The following is a 17,444-nucleotide window of genomic DNA, read 5'->3' as shown; positions in this document are numbered from 1 at the left end:
ATGGACTTTAAGATTTTTTTCTTTATTCTCTGTGTTAGTCATTCTTATTATGATGTGTCTTGGTGTGGGTCTGCTGTATTTTTGTACATTTGGGGTCAAATAAGCCTCTTATATTTGATTTTCCATTCCTTTCTTTAGGTTTGAGGAATTTTCTGATATTATATCATTGAAAAGATTGTGCATTCCTTTGATTTCTATCTCTGTTCCTTTATCTATTCTGATAACTCTTAAATTTGGTCTTTTTATGTTATCCCATAATTCTTGGATGTTGTGTTCATGGTTTCTTACCATCTTCTCTGCATGATTAACTGTATTTTCAAGATTATATATTTTGTCTTCGTTGCCTGAGGTTCTGTATTCCAAGTGGTCTAGTCTGTTGGTGATGCTTTCTATTGAATTTATTTGCATTTTGAGGATTTCTACTTGTGTTTTTCCACAATCTCTCTTTATTGAAATGATCTTTCACTTCCTGTATTTTTTTTTTATTTTACTCCTTATACTCTCTTTTTACTTCACAGATCAATTTAATTAAGTACAATTCTTAGACATTTCTTCAGCTGTGTTATCAGTGGATTCTGTTGTTGAACCATCTTGGTTTGTTTGGGGTGCTTTATTCCCTTGGTGTTTCATGTTGTTCCTGTGTTTTCCCTTCTAACACTATGGATCTAAAGCAACACAAATTCTACCCTGCAGACCTATAGTGTTCCTGAAGGTTTCCAGCACTTTGCCTTTAATGGTAAGACCAATATCAACAGCCCACTGTACACAATATATAGCCTCAAACCTAATAACTCCCACTAAGGTGTCTACTGCTTTTTTGCATTAGACCAAAATGATGAATTCAGTAACAATCCACAGTATAAACAGAAAATTTGCTAAAACAGTTTCAAATGGTGGACAAGAGAACAGAAGTAGTATAGTTGATGTTCGCTAGGGAGGAAGAGAGAAGCTAAAAGCAAAAATTCACAGGAACACTGGAAGAGGAGCTGACAAAGATTGGCTGTTGGTTGGAGAAAAGGTGGAAAGAAAATCCAAGAATTTAGGTGAGGGCTGGGGATGTGGCTCAAGCGGTAACGTACTCACCTGGCATGCGTGGGGCGCTGGGTTCGATCCTCAGCACCACCTAAATTAAAAAATAAAGATGTTGTGTCCACCGAAAACTGAAAAATAAATATTAAAAAAAAATTCTCTCTCTCTCTCTTTTAAAAAAAAAAAGAATATAGGTGAGAGGAAGAATATAAACAAAGAGAAAAAATTAAAGCTATAAGAATACAACAAAAATGCAAAACACCATTCATATATCATCGTTCTCCAGATACTAATGCATAAAAAACAGATGGTGCTGGGAAAACTGAAAATCCATATGCAACAAAATGAAATTAAACCCCTATCTCCATGCACACTCAACTCAAAGTGTATCAAGGATCTAGGAATTAAACCAGAGACACTGAGCCTATTAGGGGAAAAAGTAGACCTAAATTTTCATCATGTCAGATTAGGCCCCAATATCCTTTATAAGACTCCTATAGCGCAAGAGTTAAAATCAAAAATTAATAAATGTCATGGATTCAAACTAAAAAGTTTCTTCTCAGCAAAAGAATCAATCAGTGAGGTGAATAGAGAGCCTACATTTTGGGAGCAAATTTTTACCACATGCACATAAAGAACTCTTAACACCAACCAAACCAAAACAAAACAAAAAACCAAAAACAACCCAATCAATAAAAGGGCCAAGGAACTGAACATCTCAGAAGGTGATATATAATCAATCAATCAAATATATGAAAAAATATTCATCATCTCTAGCAATCAGAGAAATGAAAATCAAACTAAGATTTCATCTTACTCCAGTCAGAATGGCAGCTATTAGCATGTGTGAGGCATTAGGTTCGATCCTCAGCACCACATAAAAATAAACAAATAAAATAAAGGTATGCTGTCCATTTGCAACTACAAAAATTTTTTTTAAAAAGAATACAAATCTGTATACGGGGTAAAAATGGGAGTTCATAACCCACTTGAATCAAAGTGTGAAATATGATATATCAAGAACTATGTAATGTTTTGAACAACCAACAATAAAAAAAAAGAAAAAGAAAAAAAAAGAATATAAACAACAATAAATGTTGGTGAAGATGTGGGGGAAAAGTACACTCATACACTGCTGGTGAGAATGCAAATTGGTGCAGCCAATACGGAAAGCAGTATGGAAAATCCTTGGAAAACTGGGAATGGAACCACCATTTAACCAAGCTATTCCATTCCTTGGTCTATAACCAAAGGGCAGCATACTACAGGGACACAACCACATCAATATAGCAGCACGATTCACAATGGCTAAACTGTGGAACCAACCTAGATGCCCTTCAGTTAATGAATGGATAAAGAAAATGTGGCATATATACACACAGTGAAATACTATTCAGCATGAAAAGAGAATAAAATCATGGCATTTTCAGGTAAATGGATGGAGTTGGAGAAGATAATATTAAGTGAAGTTAGCCAATTCCCAAAAAAACAAAAGTCGAACGTTTTCTCTGATATAAGGAGGCTGATTTATAATGGAATTGGGGAGGGGAGCATGGGAAGATGAGACAAACTCTAGATAGAGCAAAGGGGAGGGAGGGAAAGGGAGGAAGCATGGGGAATGAGATGGACATCATCACCCAAAGTATACAAATGGTGTGATTCTACTTTGTCTACAACCAGAGATATGAAAAATTGTGCTCTATATGTGTAATATGAATTGCAATGCATTCTACTGTCATGTAACAAGTTAGAATAAAAAACAAAACCCTGTTCCAAATATGGTAGAGATGTTAGTGAAAAGAAAAATAAATCTCAATGGTTAGTCGAACTGTCTCTGTCAGCATTCAAAAGTTTCTCAGCCCATCTCACAGTATCACCAGGCCCAGATCAGCCCTCCCAGACTCAGTCACTATCCCACTGATCTAGGCTTCAGATACCTCAGGCTCAGCCACACTGCAGTTCCAGGATCTTAACACTGCTCCTACTTGCAGAGAGACCACCAGGGATATGCTCATGCAAACGAGTGACCTGAGAAGCAGCAGCAAGACAGGGCCACCAGCACTCCCAGCAGAAGACCCAGGCACTGCCAAAACCACAGGCACCCTCACACTGGACCTGCAGGTCCCGGCCAGACACAGGTGGTTGTGGTGGTAAACCTGCAGGCATCTTGGCTCCCAGGCTCTGGTCAGTGCCCCAAGATGGCTACAGCCACATGCAACCAAGCCTGGATTCTCCCCTGCAGCAGATCTCTAGGTGGTGGTAGCAGTGGCTAGGGGTGGTGGCAGCAGGCTACAGGTCAGCAGTAGCTATAGTGAAACAGTGTCAGTGGTGGCTGCAACTGACACTGTGAGGGCAGTGTCACCCAGGTGGGGGTGGGGGAGACAGCAGCGGTGCTGGCGACAGCTGAATCAGGCAGCAGTGACTGCTGTTACTGTGGTGGCAGCAGCACCCAAAAAAGAAGACCTCCAGGTGACCTCTGGGTAGTAGCAGTGGTATCAGAGACAGCAGTGTCTGCGGCAGGGTGTGTGCACACTATTACCATTTTATTGCAGAAATGAATTTAATATATTCTGGAATGCTATAAATCTGGGGGTGAAAAGTGAGATTGAGCTGAGCACGGTAGCACACACCTGTAACCCCAGCAGCTCAGGAGGCTGATACAGGAGGGTCGAGTTCAAAGCCAGCCTTAGCAACTCAGTGAGATTCTGTCTCTAAATAAAATGCAAAAATAGGACTGGGGATGTGGCTCAGTGGTTGAGTTCCCTGAGTTTAATCCCCGATATAAAAAAAAAGAGAGAGAGAGAGAGATTGAATGGCACAAAAATTGATTAGAAGCATCTTGCTACCAGCCAAGGTGGGTAGTACACAAATTTCTCTGGATTTCCTCCAATGCCCTGAAGTTCACGGTAAACCTGAGTCTTGGCCACTAAGTGGAATGATAGGTCTGCTGATGGCAGCTAGATTTATTGAACAGCTTGTCAGTGGTTGGAACTTGCTTCTGTACTTAACTCTGTTTTATTAAGTAAGGTTGTGTTTGTACTGGGAACACTGAGTTTTACAGGGTAATATAAATTTTCCCCACTTATGTGAGCAGTACTCAGCAGTTGTTAAATTGGATACTATATAAGGAAACTACTTTTGCTTAAAAATTCTCTGTTAATATGACATCATATCCAGATTGTTTTAAAATGTTAGCTAAACTGAATCAAGGAAATTATTGAGTTCCTGTTGAACAACTAGCTTGTTTATTTATTTATTTATTTATTTATTTATTTATTTATTTTGTTTTAGTTGTAGATGGACACAATACCTTTATTTGTTTATTTTTTTTATATGATGCTGAGGATCGAACCCAGTGCCTCACTCATGTTAGGTAAGCGCTTTACCACTGAGCCACAACCCCAGCCCCAACTAGCTTGTTTATAGTCATTCATTGCATAGAAGCATTTTTTTGTGTATGTGTGATTAGAACTGACTTTAGGGATTTGTTAATTGCCTAGACAGTATTAGAATCCATCCTGTTCAAGGAGCCTGCTAAGGAATTATTGTTTTTACATGATCCCATATTTGATGCACTTAAGAGTTAAGAATGTGGACTTGTGTTCACATCTTATTCTGCCATTTGCTAGCTCTGGGAATTTAGGTACTTTTCTTGATATCTGTTATACTTCATAGAATTGCTTTGTGGCTGAAATGAGATCATGGGTATGAAATACAACATGGCCCAGTGTCTGGCATATTGCAGACACTAAAACATGTTAGTAATTAATTGTTATTAAGGTTTTTTTCTTCCCACAATAGTCAGGTATGATAACAAGCCAAAAATTGTTTTTAGAATGACTTAGATATCTGTGTAATATCTCACACAGTTAAAGTTGTCAGTATATTAGAAAAAGCCACACAATAGGCAAAAAGAGTATTTTTTGGATGTTGTACTGGGGATTAAACCCAGGGGCACTCTTTTGCTGAGTTACATCCCCAGCTCCTACCCGCCTCCCCCCTCAAAAAAAGCCCCTTGTTTTGGAGACAGGCTCTTGCTAAGTTGCCCTTGCTGGCCTTGAATTTGTAATCCTCCTGCCCACATTGCCAGCATTATAGGTATACTTTATGTGTTTCTGTTTTGAGGAATTGTCATATGTTTGAAGGAAATCATGGACTGTGAGAATGGATCTTGTAGCATTCTATAATATATAAAAGCATTGAGAGGAGTACAGTCTCTCTTCCTGTTGGGGACTTTTCTTGCTAGGTCTTTAGAGGGGATGAGTTTTTTTCTGAAATCTTAACCCAGAGATTTATAAACTATGACATTTGAGTAGTAATTCTCATATACCTATGTGTATACCTCCACTGTGTCCAATTGTGCTGGCTGCTGACTCTGAGATAGTAATGAGGTCCTCAAATACCAGTTGCTGAGAACTAGGAGATGAGAGGCAATGAGGGAGTCTCAGGTGGTAAAGGTGTTCATTTTGATCCCTTCACATGTGTATTTCACCTATTCATCATTCATTCAACAAACACTTATTCAGCATTCACCTTGTACCTAGCACAGGTAACAGATAAATCAAACAACTTTTCTTAAGCCTCTAGAGACAGACCACATGTGAATAAAGAGTTTGAGGAGCTCTGGCAGGCAGCACCAAACAATTATGAGTTTTCTCTTGATCTCAATTTATATCTTCAGTTGAGAAGCACTCATATGAAGCTGACATGTAGCAGCAGAGGATGCTTCTAGCAGCTGTAGGATAAGTAACTCATTGGACCCTACTCAGTACATAATGTGTTCCTGGTGTATCAGGACTGCTGTCGGTCTCTCCTTTGATAACTGCCTTGTGACGGAGAGCATGAGGATTATTGCACTATTTTTCTTTTTTTTTTTTTAAAGAGAGAGTGAGAGAGGAGAGACAGAGAGAGAGAAATTTTAATATTTATTTTTTAGTTCTCGGCGGACACAACATCTTTGTTGGTATGTGGTGCTGAGGATCGAACCCGGGCCGCACGCATGCCAGGCGAGCGCGCTACCGCTGAGCCACATCTCCAGCCCCTATTGCACTATTTTATAGGTGAGGAAACTGGGATCCAAAGTGAATGATTTCCATTGTCATGCAGAGGAAGTAAATGGTGACAGTATTTTGACTTAATATCCATTGCTCTTTCATGTAGGAACTATCCTGATTTACATTTCATTTGTAGTACTGAACTGCCTTGGTTTAAAGAATCCAGATTTATGAAAAACCAGGTTTGCTAATTCACCCAGGTTTAAATGGTGAATATTTGCATTGCAGAAGGATTTTCCTGTGAAGAGTTTATCTTGAGGATCACAGATGGGCCTCATGGGTAGTTGGATCTCCTAAAATATTTCTGTAATTTTGTATTTTATACTAGCATTTTAGCAGAGACCTAGCAATAACCAGATTTTCAAAGGAACTTACACTGAGAAGAGGTGAAGAACCCGACTATCCTAGTAGAATTTTAAAAAGTTAGTATATAAATGTATTTAATTTTTTTTAAAAAATGTTTTATTTTAAAAGTTTTTTTTAATAGTCGTAGATGGACTGTATGCCTTTATTTTTTATTTATTTATTTTTTAAAATATTGTGCTATGGATGGAACCCAGTGCCTCACACATGCTAGGCAAGCGCTCTGCCACTGAGCCATAGCCTCTGCCCTATTCATTTATTTTTGCAGTGGCAGGAATTGAACCGAGGGCTTTGTGCATGTGAGACAACTTACTCTACCATTGAGTTATACCCCCAGCCCTGAATTTCTCACATGATAACTCCTAAAGATTTGTTAAAAAACAAAACCTTTATGTCCTACATTTTTTGCTTTGTTATATGTGGTAGAATGTTATGCTATATAGAAGCATTTCAGTAACAAGAAGGGGAATGAAAAAGGTAACTTCATTATCCATTTGGTGGATATGAGAGGTAAAGAAATTTAAACTAGTTAATTTGGGTATCCATTAGTGCTGGGCACAGTAAGGATGATTAGTTTATCAAAACTTTTTGTTCCTTCTCTTCATCATTTCTCATATTACCTATCACCCCTCTAAATAGCTAACCCATAAATTGAAGTGATAATCGCTATCATTTATCTACAACATATAGAAGGTGTCTTGACATACATGTACTCATTTTATCTTCTCTGAAATCCTCTACAAAGACAAATCTTAGACATATTTTGCAAATGAACAAACTGGCTAAACCTTATGTTAACTTGTCCAAAGCCACTCACCTAGTGCCTTTTTTTGACTGATTATTGATGTTTGAACCAAAGACAGTTTACTATACCAACCATTTGATATTATCATTCTCTCCCCTAATGTATTTATAGAAAATGGCAGGTAGCATCTTGATTTTAGGCAGAAAGCAAGCGAGACTCAAAGAAATATTTAGTGGAAAAAACACTGAATTGTAAGAAACAAAATTGGTGCCTTGTTTAAAAAAATAATTGATACATCCCAGTTACACAGAATGATGGGTTTCATTGTGACATATTTGCACATTTGTAAAAACAAATTGAGCTGGACACATTGGCTCGTATGTACTCCCAGCTACTTAGGAGTTGGAGGGAGGAGGATCGCAAGTTCAAGACCTGCTTGGGAACTTAGCAAGACCCTGTCTCAAAATAAAAAGGGCTGTGATGTAGCTCAGTGGTAGAGAGCTCCTGGGTTCAATCTCCAGTACCATAATAAGCAAAGCCACAGTATAATCAGTCTCTCTGCCCAGTCCTGTCCCCACTTCCCTTATTCCTTCCCCGCAGTCCCTTTCCCCTTCCTGCAATCCCTTTCCTCGTCCCCACTGGTCACCCTTCTACTTTCATGGTATCCCTTTTTTGCCCTGTTAGATGCCACATAGGAGGAACAATATACAGTACTTTTCTGAGTTTGGCTTATTTTGCTGAATGTTTTGATCTCTAATTTAATCTGTTTTCCCCAAAATGACATAAATTCTATATATCTGGATGTTGTGTATATGTACCATATATTTTTTTATTCATCCATCTGTTGATGGCCACTTAATCTGATTCTATAACTTGGCTGTTGTAAAATGCTGCAGTAAACATGGATATGCATGTATCTCTTAAGTATGCTGACTTTAATTCTTTTGGATAAATACCAAGGAGTGCTATGGCTGGATCATATGGTAGTTCTATTTTTAGCTTTCTGAGGCTCCTCTATACTGATTTCCATTGTGGTTTTACTAGTTTACATTCCCACCAAGAATGCCTAAGAGATCCTTTCCCTTCCATACTCTTGCCAGCATTTATTGTTAATTGTATGATTTTTTAAAAAAAAAGTTTCACATATTTATTACCGAATCAACCAAAATCAGTTACTACATCATCTTAGCTAAAGACAAATCACATTCCCAGTCAAGTATTTTCAGTTGTCCAGATAGTGACATTTTCAGCTTGATGAGACCAGATGATCATAATCTTGATATAACATAAATAGGTGTTCCATTTCATGTGTAACTTCAAGACTCAGCTTGGTTTTCTTCCAATGGCTCCACTAGGAGTTGTGTCCGGTTTCATTATCAGCTTTTATTCAAATCCATCAGGGAATGGGATGATTTTGCTTTTGTTTCTTGGTCAGGAATCACTTGATCCTGAAAGTCTTGTGAGGAGGCATGAGGAAGGCCTGAATCAAGTGCACGCATTGCAATGGCCAAGAAAAAGCAAAGAGCTTTTATTTATATTCTTGATGGTTGTCATTCTAGCTGGAGTAAGATGGGATCTCAGTGTAGAGATCTGCATCTGCCTGATGGCTGAAGATGTTGACCATTTTTCCTTATACTTTTTATCCATTTGTACTTCTTTTTAGACTTGTCTGTTTAGTTCATTTGCCCTTTTATTATTTTTTATAATGTTGAATTTTTTAGCTGTTTATATATATTCTGGGTGTCAGTGCTCTGTTAGGAGATGTTTTTGCCAGCTTTTATGCTGCTATGACCAAAAGACCTGACAAAAACAATTTAGTGGAAGAAAATTTTATTTGACGCTCACAGTTTCGAAGATCACAGTCCATAGATGGCCAACTCTCTTTGCAGTGGGGCCAACAGTGAGGCAGAACATCCTGGGAGAAGGCACGAAGGAGAAGAGCAGTTTAGGACATGACCACCAAGAAGCAGAGAGAGACCAAGCTCAACTCACAAAATATATGCCCCAAAGGCATCACTCTTTTTGATGTTATTTTGATGGGATTATTTTCCTGAATCTTTTTCTCAGCAGATTCATTATTGATGTATAGAAAAGCATTATTATTTTTTTTTAAATGTTGCTCTTGTATCTTGCTATTTTGCTGAGTTTGTTATCAGCTCTAGAAGGCTTTGGGTAGAAGCTTTAGGGTCTTCTAAGTATAGGATCATATCATCTGTATGTAAGGATAATTTGACTTATTTCTTTCCTACTTGTATCCCTTTTATTTCTTTTGCCAAATTGCCCTGGCTACAGTTTCAGGAACTGTATTGGATAGGAGTGGTGAGAATGTAGATCACGGTCTTGTTTCTGATTTTAGAGGAAATGTTGTCAGTTTTTTTCCACTCAGTATTATGTTGGCTCTGAGTTTGTCATATATAGATAAGTGCCTTCTATCTCTGGCTTCATCATCATTTCTCTTTTCTTTTTTAAATCATGAAAGGGTGTTGAAATTTTGTCAAAGTATTTTTCTAATTCTGTGGAGCTAGGCTTGCAATTTTTATCCTTGATTCTATTTATGTGGCATATTATATTTATTGATTTGAACCAGCCTTGAATCCCTAGGATGAAACCAACTTATCATAGTGCCTCATCTTTTTAATGTGTTGCTGAATTTAGTTTGCCAATATTTCATTGAAGATATTTGCATCTATGTGCATCAATGATATTGGTTTATAGTTTTGTTTTCTTGGTGTGTCCTTATCTGTTTTTGATAAAATATGAAGTAGGCTTTATAGAATGAGTTTGGAATTGTTTTTCATGAAGTAATTGAACAGTTTAGTTTTTTAAAGATTTGGCAGAATTCAGTTGTGATTCCATCTGGTCCTGGGCTTTTCTTAGTCCTGGGAGGCTTCAGTCTCATTGCTTTTAGGTTTTCTATATTATCTTGATTCAGTTTTGATAGATCATATGTTTGGAGAAATTTATCTATTTCTTCTAAATTTTCTAATTTATTGGAGTATAAATTTTCAAAACAGTTCCTAATCCTCTGGATTTCAACTGTGTCTGTTATAATATCTCCATTTTTGTTTCCAATTTTATGAATTTGGGATTCCTCTCTTTCTTTTGGCTATTTTGACTAGGAGTTTACCAATCTTATTTATTTTTTCAATGAACCATCTCTTTCATTGATCCTTTGTATTTTTTCAGTTTTAATTTTATTTATTATTTTCTTCCACTAGTTTTAGGATTGGTCTGTTCTTATTTTTCTAATGACTTAAGATGCAACATCAGTTTATTTGAAGTTTCTATCTGTAATACAGGCACTCAGAGCTGTAAACTTCCCTCTTAGGGTTTCTTCTCGTATCCTAGAGATTCTGTATATTGGGTGTCCATCTCCATTTGATTCTAAGAATTTTTCAGCTTTACCCTAATTTCTTCAGTAACCCACTCATCATTTAGAAGGGCATTTAGTTCAGTCTTCGTGTGTTTGTATAGGTTCTGTTTTCTCTTGTTGACTTCTAATTTTATTCCATTATAGTTTGAAAAGGTGCAAGAGATTATTTTTCTTTTGTATTTGCTTAAGACTTGGTTTATGAACTAATATATGATCAGTTTGGGAGAAAGTTCCATGAGCAGCTGAAAAAATGAGTGTATTTAGTTGTTGTTGGATAAAATATTTTGAAGATGTCTGTTAAGTCCAGTTGATTTATAGTAAAGTTTAAATCTGATGTGTCTTTTTGATTTTCTGTCTGGTGAGAGTGAAAGTGGTATGAAGTCCTCTACTATTATTGATTTGTGGTCAGTCAGTCTCTGTATATTGAGTAATGTTTGCTTTAAGATTTGGGATATGAATACTTACAATCATTATATCTTCTTGTTGAATTGTTCGCTTTACCAATATGTAATCTTGACTTGTTGTGTATAGTGAAGGCTCATAATATATCTTGAGCATACTTGACATCATTTAAAATGTAGGTTCAATGTAAATGTGAAGTTAAATTTGAAAGAGATGGCTTTGAACTACTGTTAGGACAATGGGAGGATGTTTGGTCCTTGAGTTTGGTCAAATCTGTGATTTTGGCTTCCTGAGTCTATGTGCTGGATACTCTGCTGTATTTCAGGGAAGTAAGTCACTTTAAAAAACACAGCTGAAACTAAAATTGGTTTTTGTTGTGCTTCTATTTCTGCTACAAATGTCCCTGAGTCTTCTTGCTGTGAAGTTTCATAGTGAGGTGCCTTCTTTCTCCCACTCTGATGTCCTCTATGAACATAAAGAGGAAATTTTAGTAGAGGGGAAAGCAATACAAATGACCAGATTAGCTAAATGCTTAAAATAGCACTGGTTCATCTCTTTGTTGCGCTTGCTACACAGTAATCAAGTATTTCTCTACTGCTTGTTCTCTTCCTTGCCATAGTTCATAAACACTGTACATCAGAGTCTGGGTCTCTATTCCACTACGTTGGGCCCTAGCTCCACATCCTTAGTTGGTACTCCATAAAGATTTGTTGGCTGACTGAAAAGAATGAAATACAAAGAACATTTTGTTTCAAATGAATGGAACATAATTTTAAAAGTACTTAATCAGAATTTTATCCATCAACTGTAAACACTTCTTCAGGTTTTTAGGCAAATGTTCATAACTCCCATCACTTCCTCTATCTGATTTACTGTGTCTCAGTGGCTCATCATTTCTCTGAGGACAATCATTTATTCCCTGTTTTGTTCACTGCACTCCAGAGCCTGGAACATTCAGCACACCATAGATGCTTAGTAAGTGTTTGCCAGATGAATCTATATTACAGCAGCTATTTTGCATAATTGTGTTCAATCTTGAGCGCAAATACCACAAGTTGTATTTTATTCCAGTTTCTGAAACTGATGCCTATACATAGTTCCTATTAGATATTTTGGTTTAGGTTCTAGCAGCTTCTTTTACACTACTGGATGCCTGATCTCATATTTACACTGGCACCTTGTCTTGTTGATGGGTTAGTTTTTTTTTTGTTGTTGTTGTTGTTGTTTTTTAAAAATATTTTTAGTTGTAAATGGACACAATCTTAATTTTTTTATGTGGTGCTGCGAATTAATCCCAGTGCTTTACACATGGTAGGCAAGCACTCTACCACTGAGCCACACCCCCAGCTCATGTTGTTGTTTGTGTTTTGTTTTGTGGTACAGAGGATTGAACCCAGGACATCACACAGACTAGTCAAACTCTGCACCACTGAGCTATGCCCCCAGATTTCTTTTAAAAATTCTGTTTTGGGATAGGGTTTTGCTAAATTTCCTGAGCTGACCTTGAATTTTTCATCTGCCTGTTTCATCCTCTCAAAGTAGCTGGGATTACAGGCATACACCTCCATGGCTGGCTATTATACAGTATGTAATTTTTAAAGGTAACAATCTAAGATCTAGGATTCACAAACTGGCAGTGGTCCTGGGCCAGGAGCAACAGTGCTGTTTGTTCAGCACAGTGGTCTGAATTGTTTTGACTCTGAGTGAAATCCCTGGGCAAGTCTTTCACCTTAGATAGCTCACCACTCTTCATTTGCTTCACAATGATGCTTTCTTTCAGTATCACAATTATAATCATTTAATTTTTGTGTTTCTTTGTTTATTGTCAGTCTGCCTTTTGAGACTGTGAATTCCATGAGGTCAGACAGCTTATCTACTGTGTTCATTGCCTTACAGCCGAGTCTTAGCCCAGGGCCTGGTACCCAGTGGCACTTGAGTGGACACATGAATGACAACCAGGACCTGAGATGATCCTAGGTGTGGATACAAAGTAATAAAGTTGGTCTTTTTCTAGCCATGTTTACATGTGAACTGCCCATAAAGCTGCCAAAGTGACTGCCATTGCTTAGAACACTCATGAAATCCTCTGTGGAAATTGCCTTCTTTCAGTCAGTTTATGGGTCAGCACGTTGTTCAGAATGTTCACATCTACCAAGTATGCTTTCCTATGTGTTTTGTCATAGAAACAATCCATTTTGACATGAGAACTCTTAATCATGGTTAGAGAATATATTTATGTGTGTCCCATAATAAATAGGTGTAGGGTGGCCTTGAACTTAGTTCTGGTGCCAATTTGGTGCTTTTTCTACTTTTCCACGAACAGAAAGTGCTTTGTTCAGTCTTTATCCAGAGGGGCCTGTTCCTCTTGTGTGTTTTCGAGGAAAGAGGGTGAGATCATTCAGCATCTTCCAAAAACACTAAATTCACTTGTATGTCAATGTGTGTAAGTAGACATAGTCAGTGCCGGGTTAAAAAACTGAAAACTGAGCTGGGCTTGGTGGCACATTCCTATAATCCCAGTGGCTCAGGAGGCTATGGCAGGAGGATCGTGAGTTCAAAGCCAGGCTCAGCAATTTAGCAAGGTCCTAAGCAATTCATCAAGACCCTGTCTGTAAATAAAATCTAAAAACAAGCTGGGGTTGTGACTCAGTGGTTTAGTGCTCTTGGGTTCAATCCCTGGAACCAAACAAACAAACAAACAAAACCCCAGAGAACTAAGACTTTGGACTATAATAAATGGTCAATCTCTGCATGGTGCTCTGCCTCAGTGTGGTCACTGTGTTTCCCTGCAGAGGCTGAAGCTGAGCTTTGGCACCTTTCTTCCTGCCCTTCCTGGCTGGGATTACTGGGAAGTGTGTGCCCAGTGCATTAGTGGAGAGCAGAGGTCACTTGAACAGGGTTTCACTTCCCAGAATTGATAACTCTGTTTCTGCTGATGCCAGCCTACTCTCCTTTAAACCAGAGGCCCTCAGTCTGCTATTCCAAATACTACCCACAGGCCACTCATCTCTGGCTTGTTCCAGCATTCCAAGGAGGTGCTGTGGACTTCAAGGTATCTTCTGGTTCCCAGTCCCACGGTCAAAAGACCAGAGAAGACACTGGTGCTGGGGCCCACCACTGACAAAGTAGCTGCCATCTGAGGTATGATATTGTTCTTTCTTTCTAGTTGAAGCCAACTTTGGCTGCTGCTTCTCAGAAAAGAGCAGCTTACTCTGCTTTTACTTTGTGAAAACAGATAAAATTTGCAGATATATTTTCAGATACTGGTCATAAACATGTCACTTTAAGTAGTCCAGCTGATTAGAATTGGTCATCAGTTATGAAACATAAGGGTAGGTGTAGGTTTGTATGGACAGGATCCTAAATGTTTTGCTGATACTGAACCACCTTTGCCATGTGACTTCAGTGTCCTGCTTTCCAGTTGGAACACTCTCTGCCCTTTAGCCTAATTTTCTTGTAACATGACAAATTGTCTTATGACTTATCCTTCTTGCAGACCTGAAATGATGCTTTTTAAAACTTTCAAGTATTTTTAGATTCTCAGGTGTAGTTATTTAATTTTTATGTTGTGGCTTCTGAGTTGATTTCAATTGCCTGTTTGTATTTTGTTTTATATGTGTTTTTTAATTGTATGAGAGACAAAAGGAGTTTTAGGAACAGATTCCATCTGTGAATTACGATGGAGAATTTTAGTTAAAGTATGCTAATCCATAAAGGATGACATTTCTGCTCAGAGTTGATCTTAGGGTGATGGTCTCATTTCTGATTTGAGGTTCTGAAAGCACTTGACCTTTTGATGGGAAATAAGGGAGCAACTGAATCCAAAGTCACAGAGAACCCAGGAACTCTGCTTGGGTCTGAGAAATACTTACCCTTGAAGGGATTTTCATTCTTTTGAACTCTTTTAACCTATTTCCAGAGCTCACTAATCTTGTCATGTATGAAACTACCAGCAGACATCCTTAGCATGTGATCTCTGAGTTGCTCTACCTCACATCAGTTTATGTGGCTCATTATTGCAAATTCATGCCTCGAGTCCTTTCTCTGGCAGTGAAGAGTGTGGATATGACTGTGGTGCACACACTGCATCCATAGACAGTTTGTCTTTTAGATGATGCGTGCTCTTTGTTTTCTATGGAGGTATCTCCTTCTTTTCCTGACCTTTCTCTCTGTACATGTCCTTGCCCTGCTTCCTGCTATGGCTCACGATGGTGCTGGAAAGACTGTCTCTTCTTTCCATCTCCAATGCTGAAAATGATGAGCAAGATAATTTTTCCCACTCCCTTTTTTTCTTTTTTTTTCTTTTCTGCCACCACACGTGTCTTGTACTTTATTATTGTGATAATATACAAAATATAAAGTTGACATTAAGGAACTGGACACTCTAACTTGACACTAAAATGCTCAGGGTTTTCAATGTATGTTTTAGTCTTCTTTGGAACATAAGATGTATTTTTTTTCTTTTTTTATTAATTTTTAAATTTATCTTAATTAGTTATATATGACAGTAGAATGCAGTTATGCACTTTGATATATCATATATAGATGGGATATAATTTCTCATTTTTCAGAGTGTACATGTTGCAGAATCACATTATACATAAAGTAATAATGTCTGTTTCATTCTACTATGTTTCTTATCCCCACACTCCCTCTCTTCTCCTCCTCTCCCATCACTTCCCTCTATCTAATCTAAGGTAACGCTATAGTCTTGCCCTCCTAGTCCATGCTCTGGCTATATATTTGAAACTAGCAGTTAATAAGCATTCTGATATGAAATACATAATTTATAAGCACATTAAAGTTCCTCTTATGCAATTTTCAAAGAAAACAGGCTTGTTTTCCTTTAACTTTGCTATAAATTATATAGAAAATTTAGTTTTAATCTGAAATGTGGCCAGTTAGGACACAGTTCCTGTCTCCTACTTTATAGTAGTCCCTTTGATGGGAGAAGGCTCCTGGAACTTCACAGCAAGGCAGTGTGGGTGATCATTGTCTAATTCTTGGCCATCATGGTAAAGCTGTTTCTGAGAGGTTGGGAAGCCCTAGCAGCCTGGGCGCCCATCACTGCAGAGCAAAATAAAACTTGGGAGGTCTTTAAGAATTTGATCTTCTGGAAAGTGTTAGGAGTGCTCATTTGAACAGTTTTGTCTGGTCAGGGAAATTATGCTAAGACTGAACCTGATTCTCAAATAAATGGCTTGCTTCGATATATTTTTTTCCACCATCATCATTCTTCTTTTCCTGGGGAAGGTTGGCACTGATTTTTAATTTACTGTGCATTCTGTCACTACAGACAAGGCAGCTGTGCACTCTCCCCACAGACGGTGGCCGTGGACTGAGGATGGATCCTGTTAACCCTGTGCCATGTTTGCCCAAGGCAAATTGATCCCCAAGGCCAGGGGACCAAGACTTGGCATGTGATGTTGTGTCAGGTGTTCAGAGAACCCCAGAAACATCTAGGACAGTGTGTAGCTTTCTCTCTCTTGTTCATGTTGTAGGTTGCTGGCTTGAGTTTTGTTTTGTTTTGTTTTGTTTTAATTAGTTATACATGACAGTACAATGATCTTGACATATCATACATTTGAATCAGATGGGTATAATTTCTCATTTTTCTGAGTATACAGGTTGCAGAATCACATTGGTGAGTACTGGTATGCCACCCTGTCCTATAGCACTCACCAGGTCACTGAATCCTAAGCCGAATGACAGTCTCAGCTTGTTCTTGGGGGCATCTTGAGGCCTGTGGTATTGCTGTCTGTTCATGTCAATGCAGAGTGATAGAAAACAAGTGCCACCATGCTGAATAGTTGTTGTGCCCTGCAGGGTCTAGAGAGACACTTGCTTGGGCTCAGAGCTGAGGTCTGCAGAAGGGAGATCTGGAATTTGTATGTTATAGGAGAAGCCTCAGCAAATCCTCTGGGTTCTCTTCTCTTCTCACTAGTTGATTTGGTTTTGGTTCTTCCAGGAAGAGTCCGCTGAAGGAGAAGGTCATGGACTTGATGTCCTCTACTTCCATCCTGCCCCTGCTGTTAGGCTGCCTGGGCATCTTTGGCATCTATCAGCTGCTGCAGCGGATGCGCATAAAGGCCTACGTTCAGAATACTGTGGTGGTGATAACAGGCGCCACCTCTGGGCTGGGCAGAGGTAGGTCGTGGGGATGGTTGGGGTGGGGAATCAGCCAGTTGAGAGAGGGCTGTTTACACAGGGGCCACAGGAATGCAAGTGCAGTGTTACTGTCTTTGGTCCAGTTGGAAAAAGTGGGGCCTTATATACAGTGAGAAATAGCCCCTGCCTCAGTGGGGAAGCAAAAGCAAATGACTGCAGGACCTATTGAAGGGGCAACCTTCCTAAGCTCCAGCTGCTTATTAAAAGAAGATTTTTTTTTTTTTTTTTTTTTTTAAGTATCGAGGATTGATCTCAGGAGCACTTGGCCTCTGAGCCACATGCCCAGCCTTGTTTTGTATTTTATTTGGAG

At 38.5% G+C, this 17,444-nt stretch overlaps 1 protein-coding gene across 9 annotated transcripts in view; it reads left to right on the top strand.

Annotated features, from left to right (window-relative positions):
- The window catches only part of Dhrs7b (dehydrogenase/reductase 7B), a 50,671-nt gene that overhangs the window by 19,099 nt on the left and 14,128 nt on the right, over positions 1 to 17,444 (top strand). For 5 of the 9 annotated variants that reach the window (XM_026408691.2, XM_026408687.2, XM_077800600.1 and 2 more), the window contains exon 3: positions 16,935 to 17,113. The exons of 2 other annotated variants lie outside the window; for them this stretch is intronic. In XM_026408691.2, coding sequence (XP_026264476.1) covers positions 16,935 to 17,113 — 179 coding nt within the window. Of the gene's footprint in view, positions 1 to 13,964; positions 14,108 to 16,934; positions 17,114 to 17,444 lie in introns of all 9 variants that reach the window. 2 more of the 9 variants (XM_026408693.2, XM_026408692.2) reach the window with 2 other exon arrangements.

This window comes from Urocitellus parryii, chromosome 7, assembly GCF_045843805.1.
Source record: "Urocitellus parryii isolate mUroPar1 chromosome 7, mUroPar1.hap1, whole genome shotgun sequence".
Taxonomy (NCBI): Eukaryota; Metazoa; Chordata; class Mammalia; order Rodentia; family Sciuridae; genus Urocitellus; species Urocitellus parryii.
This window is presented reverse-complemented; position numbering and strand designations above follow the sequence as displayed.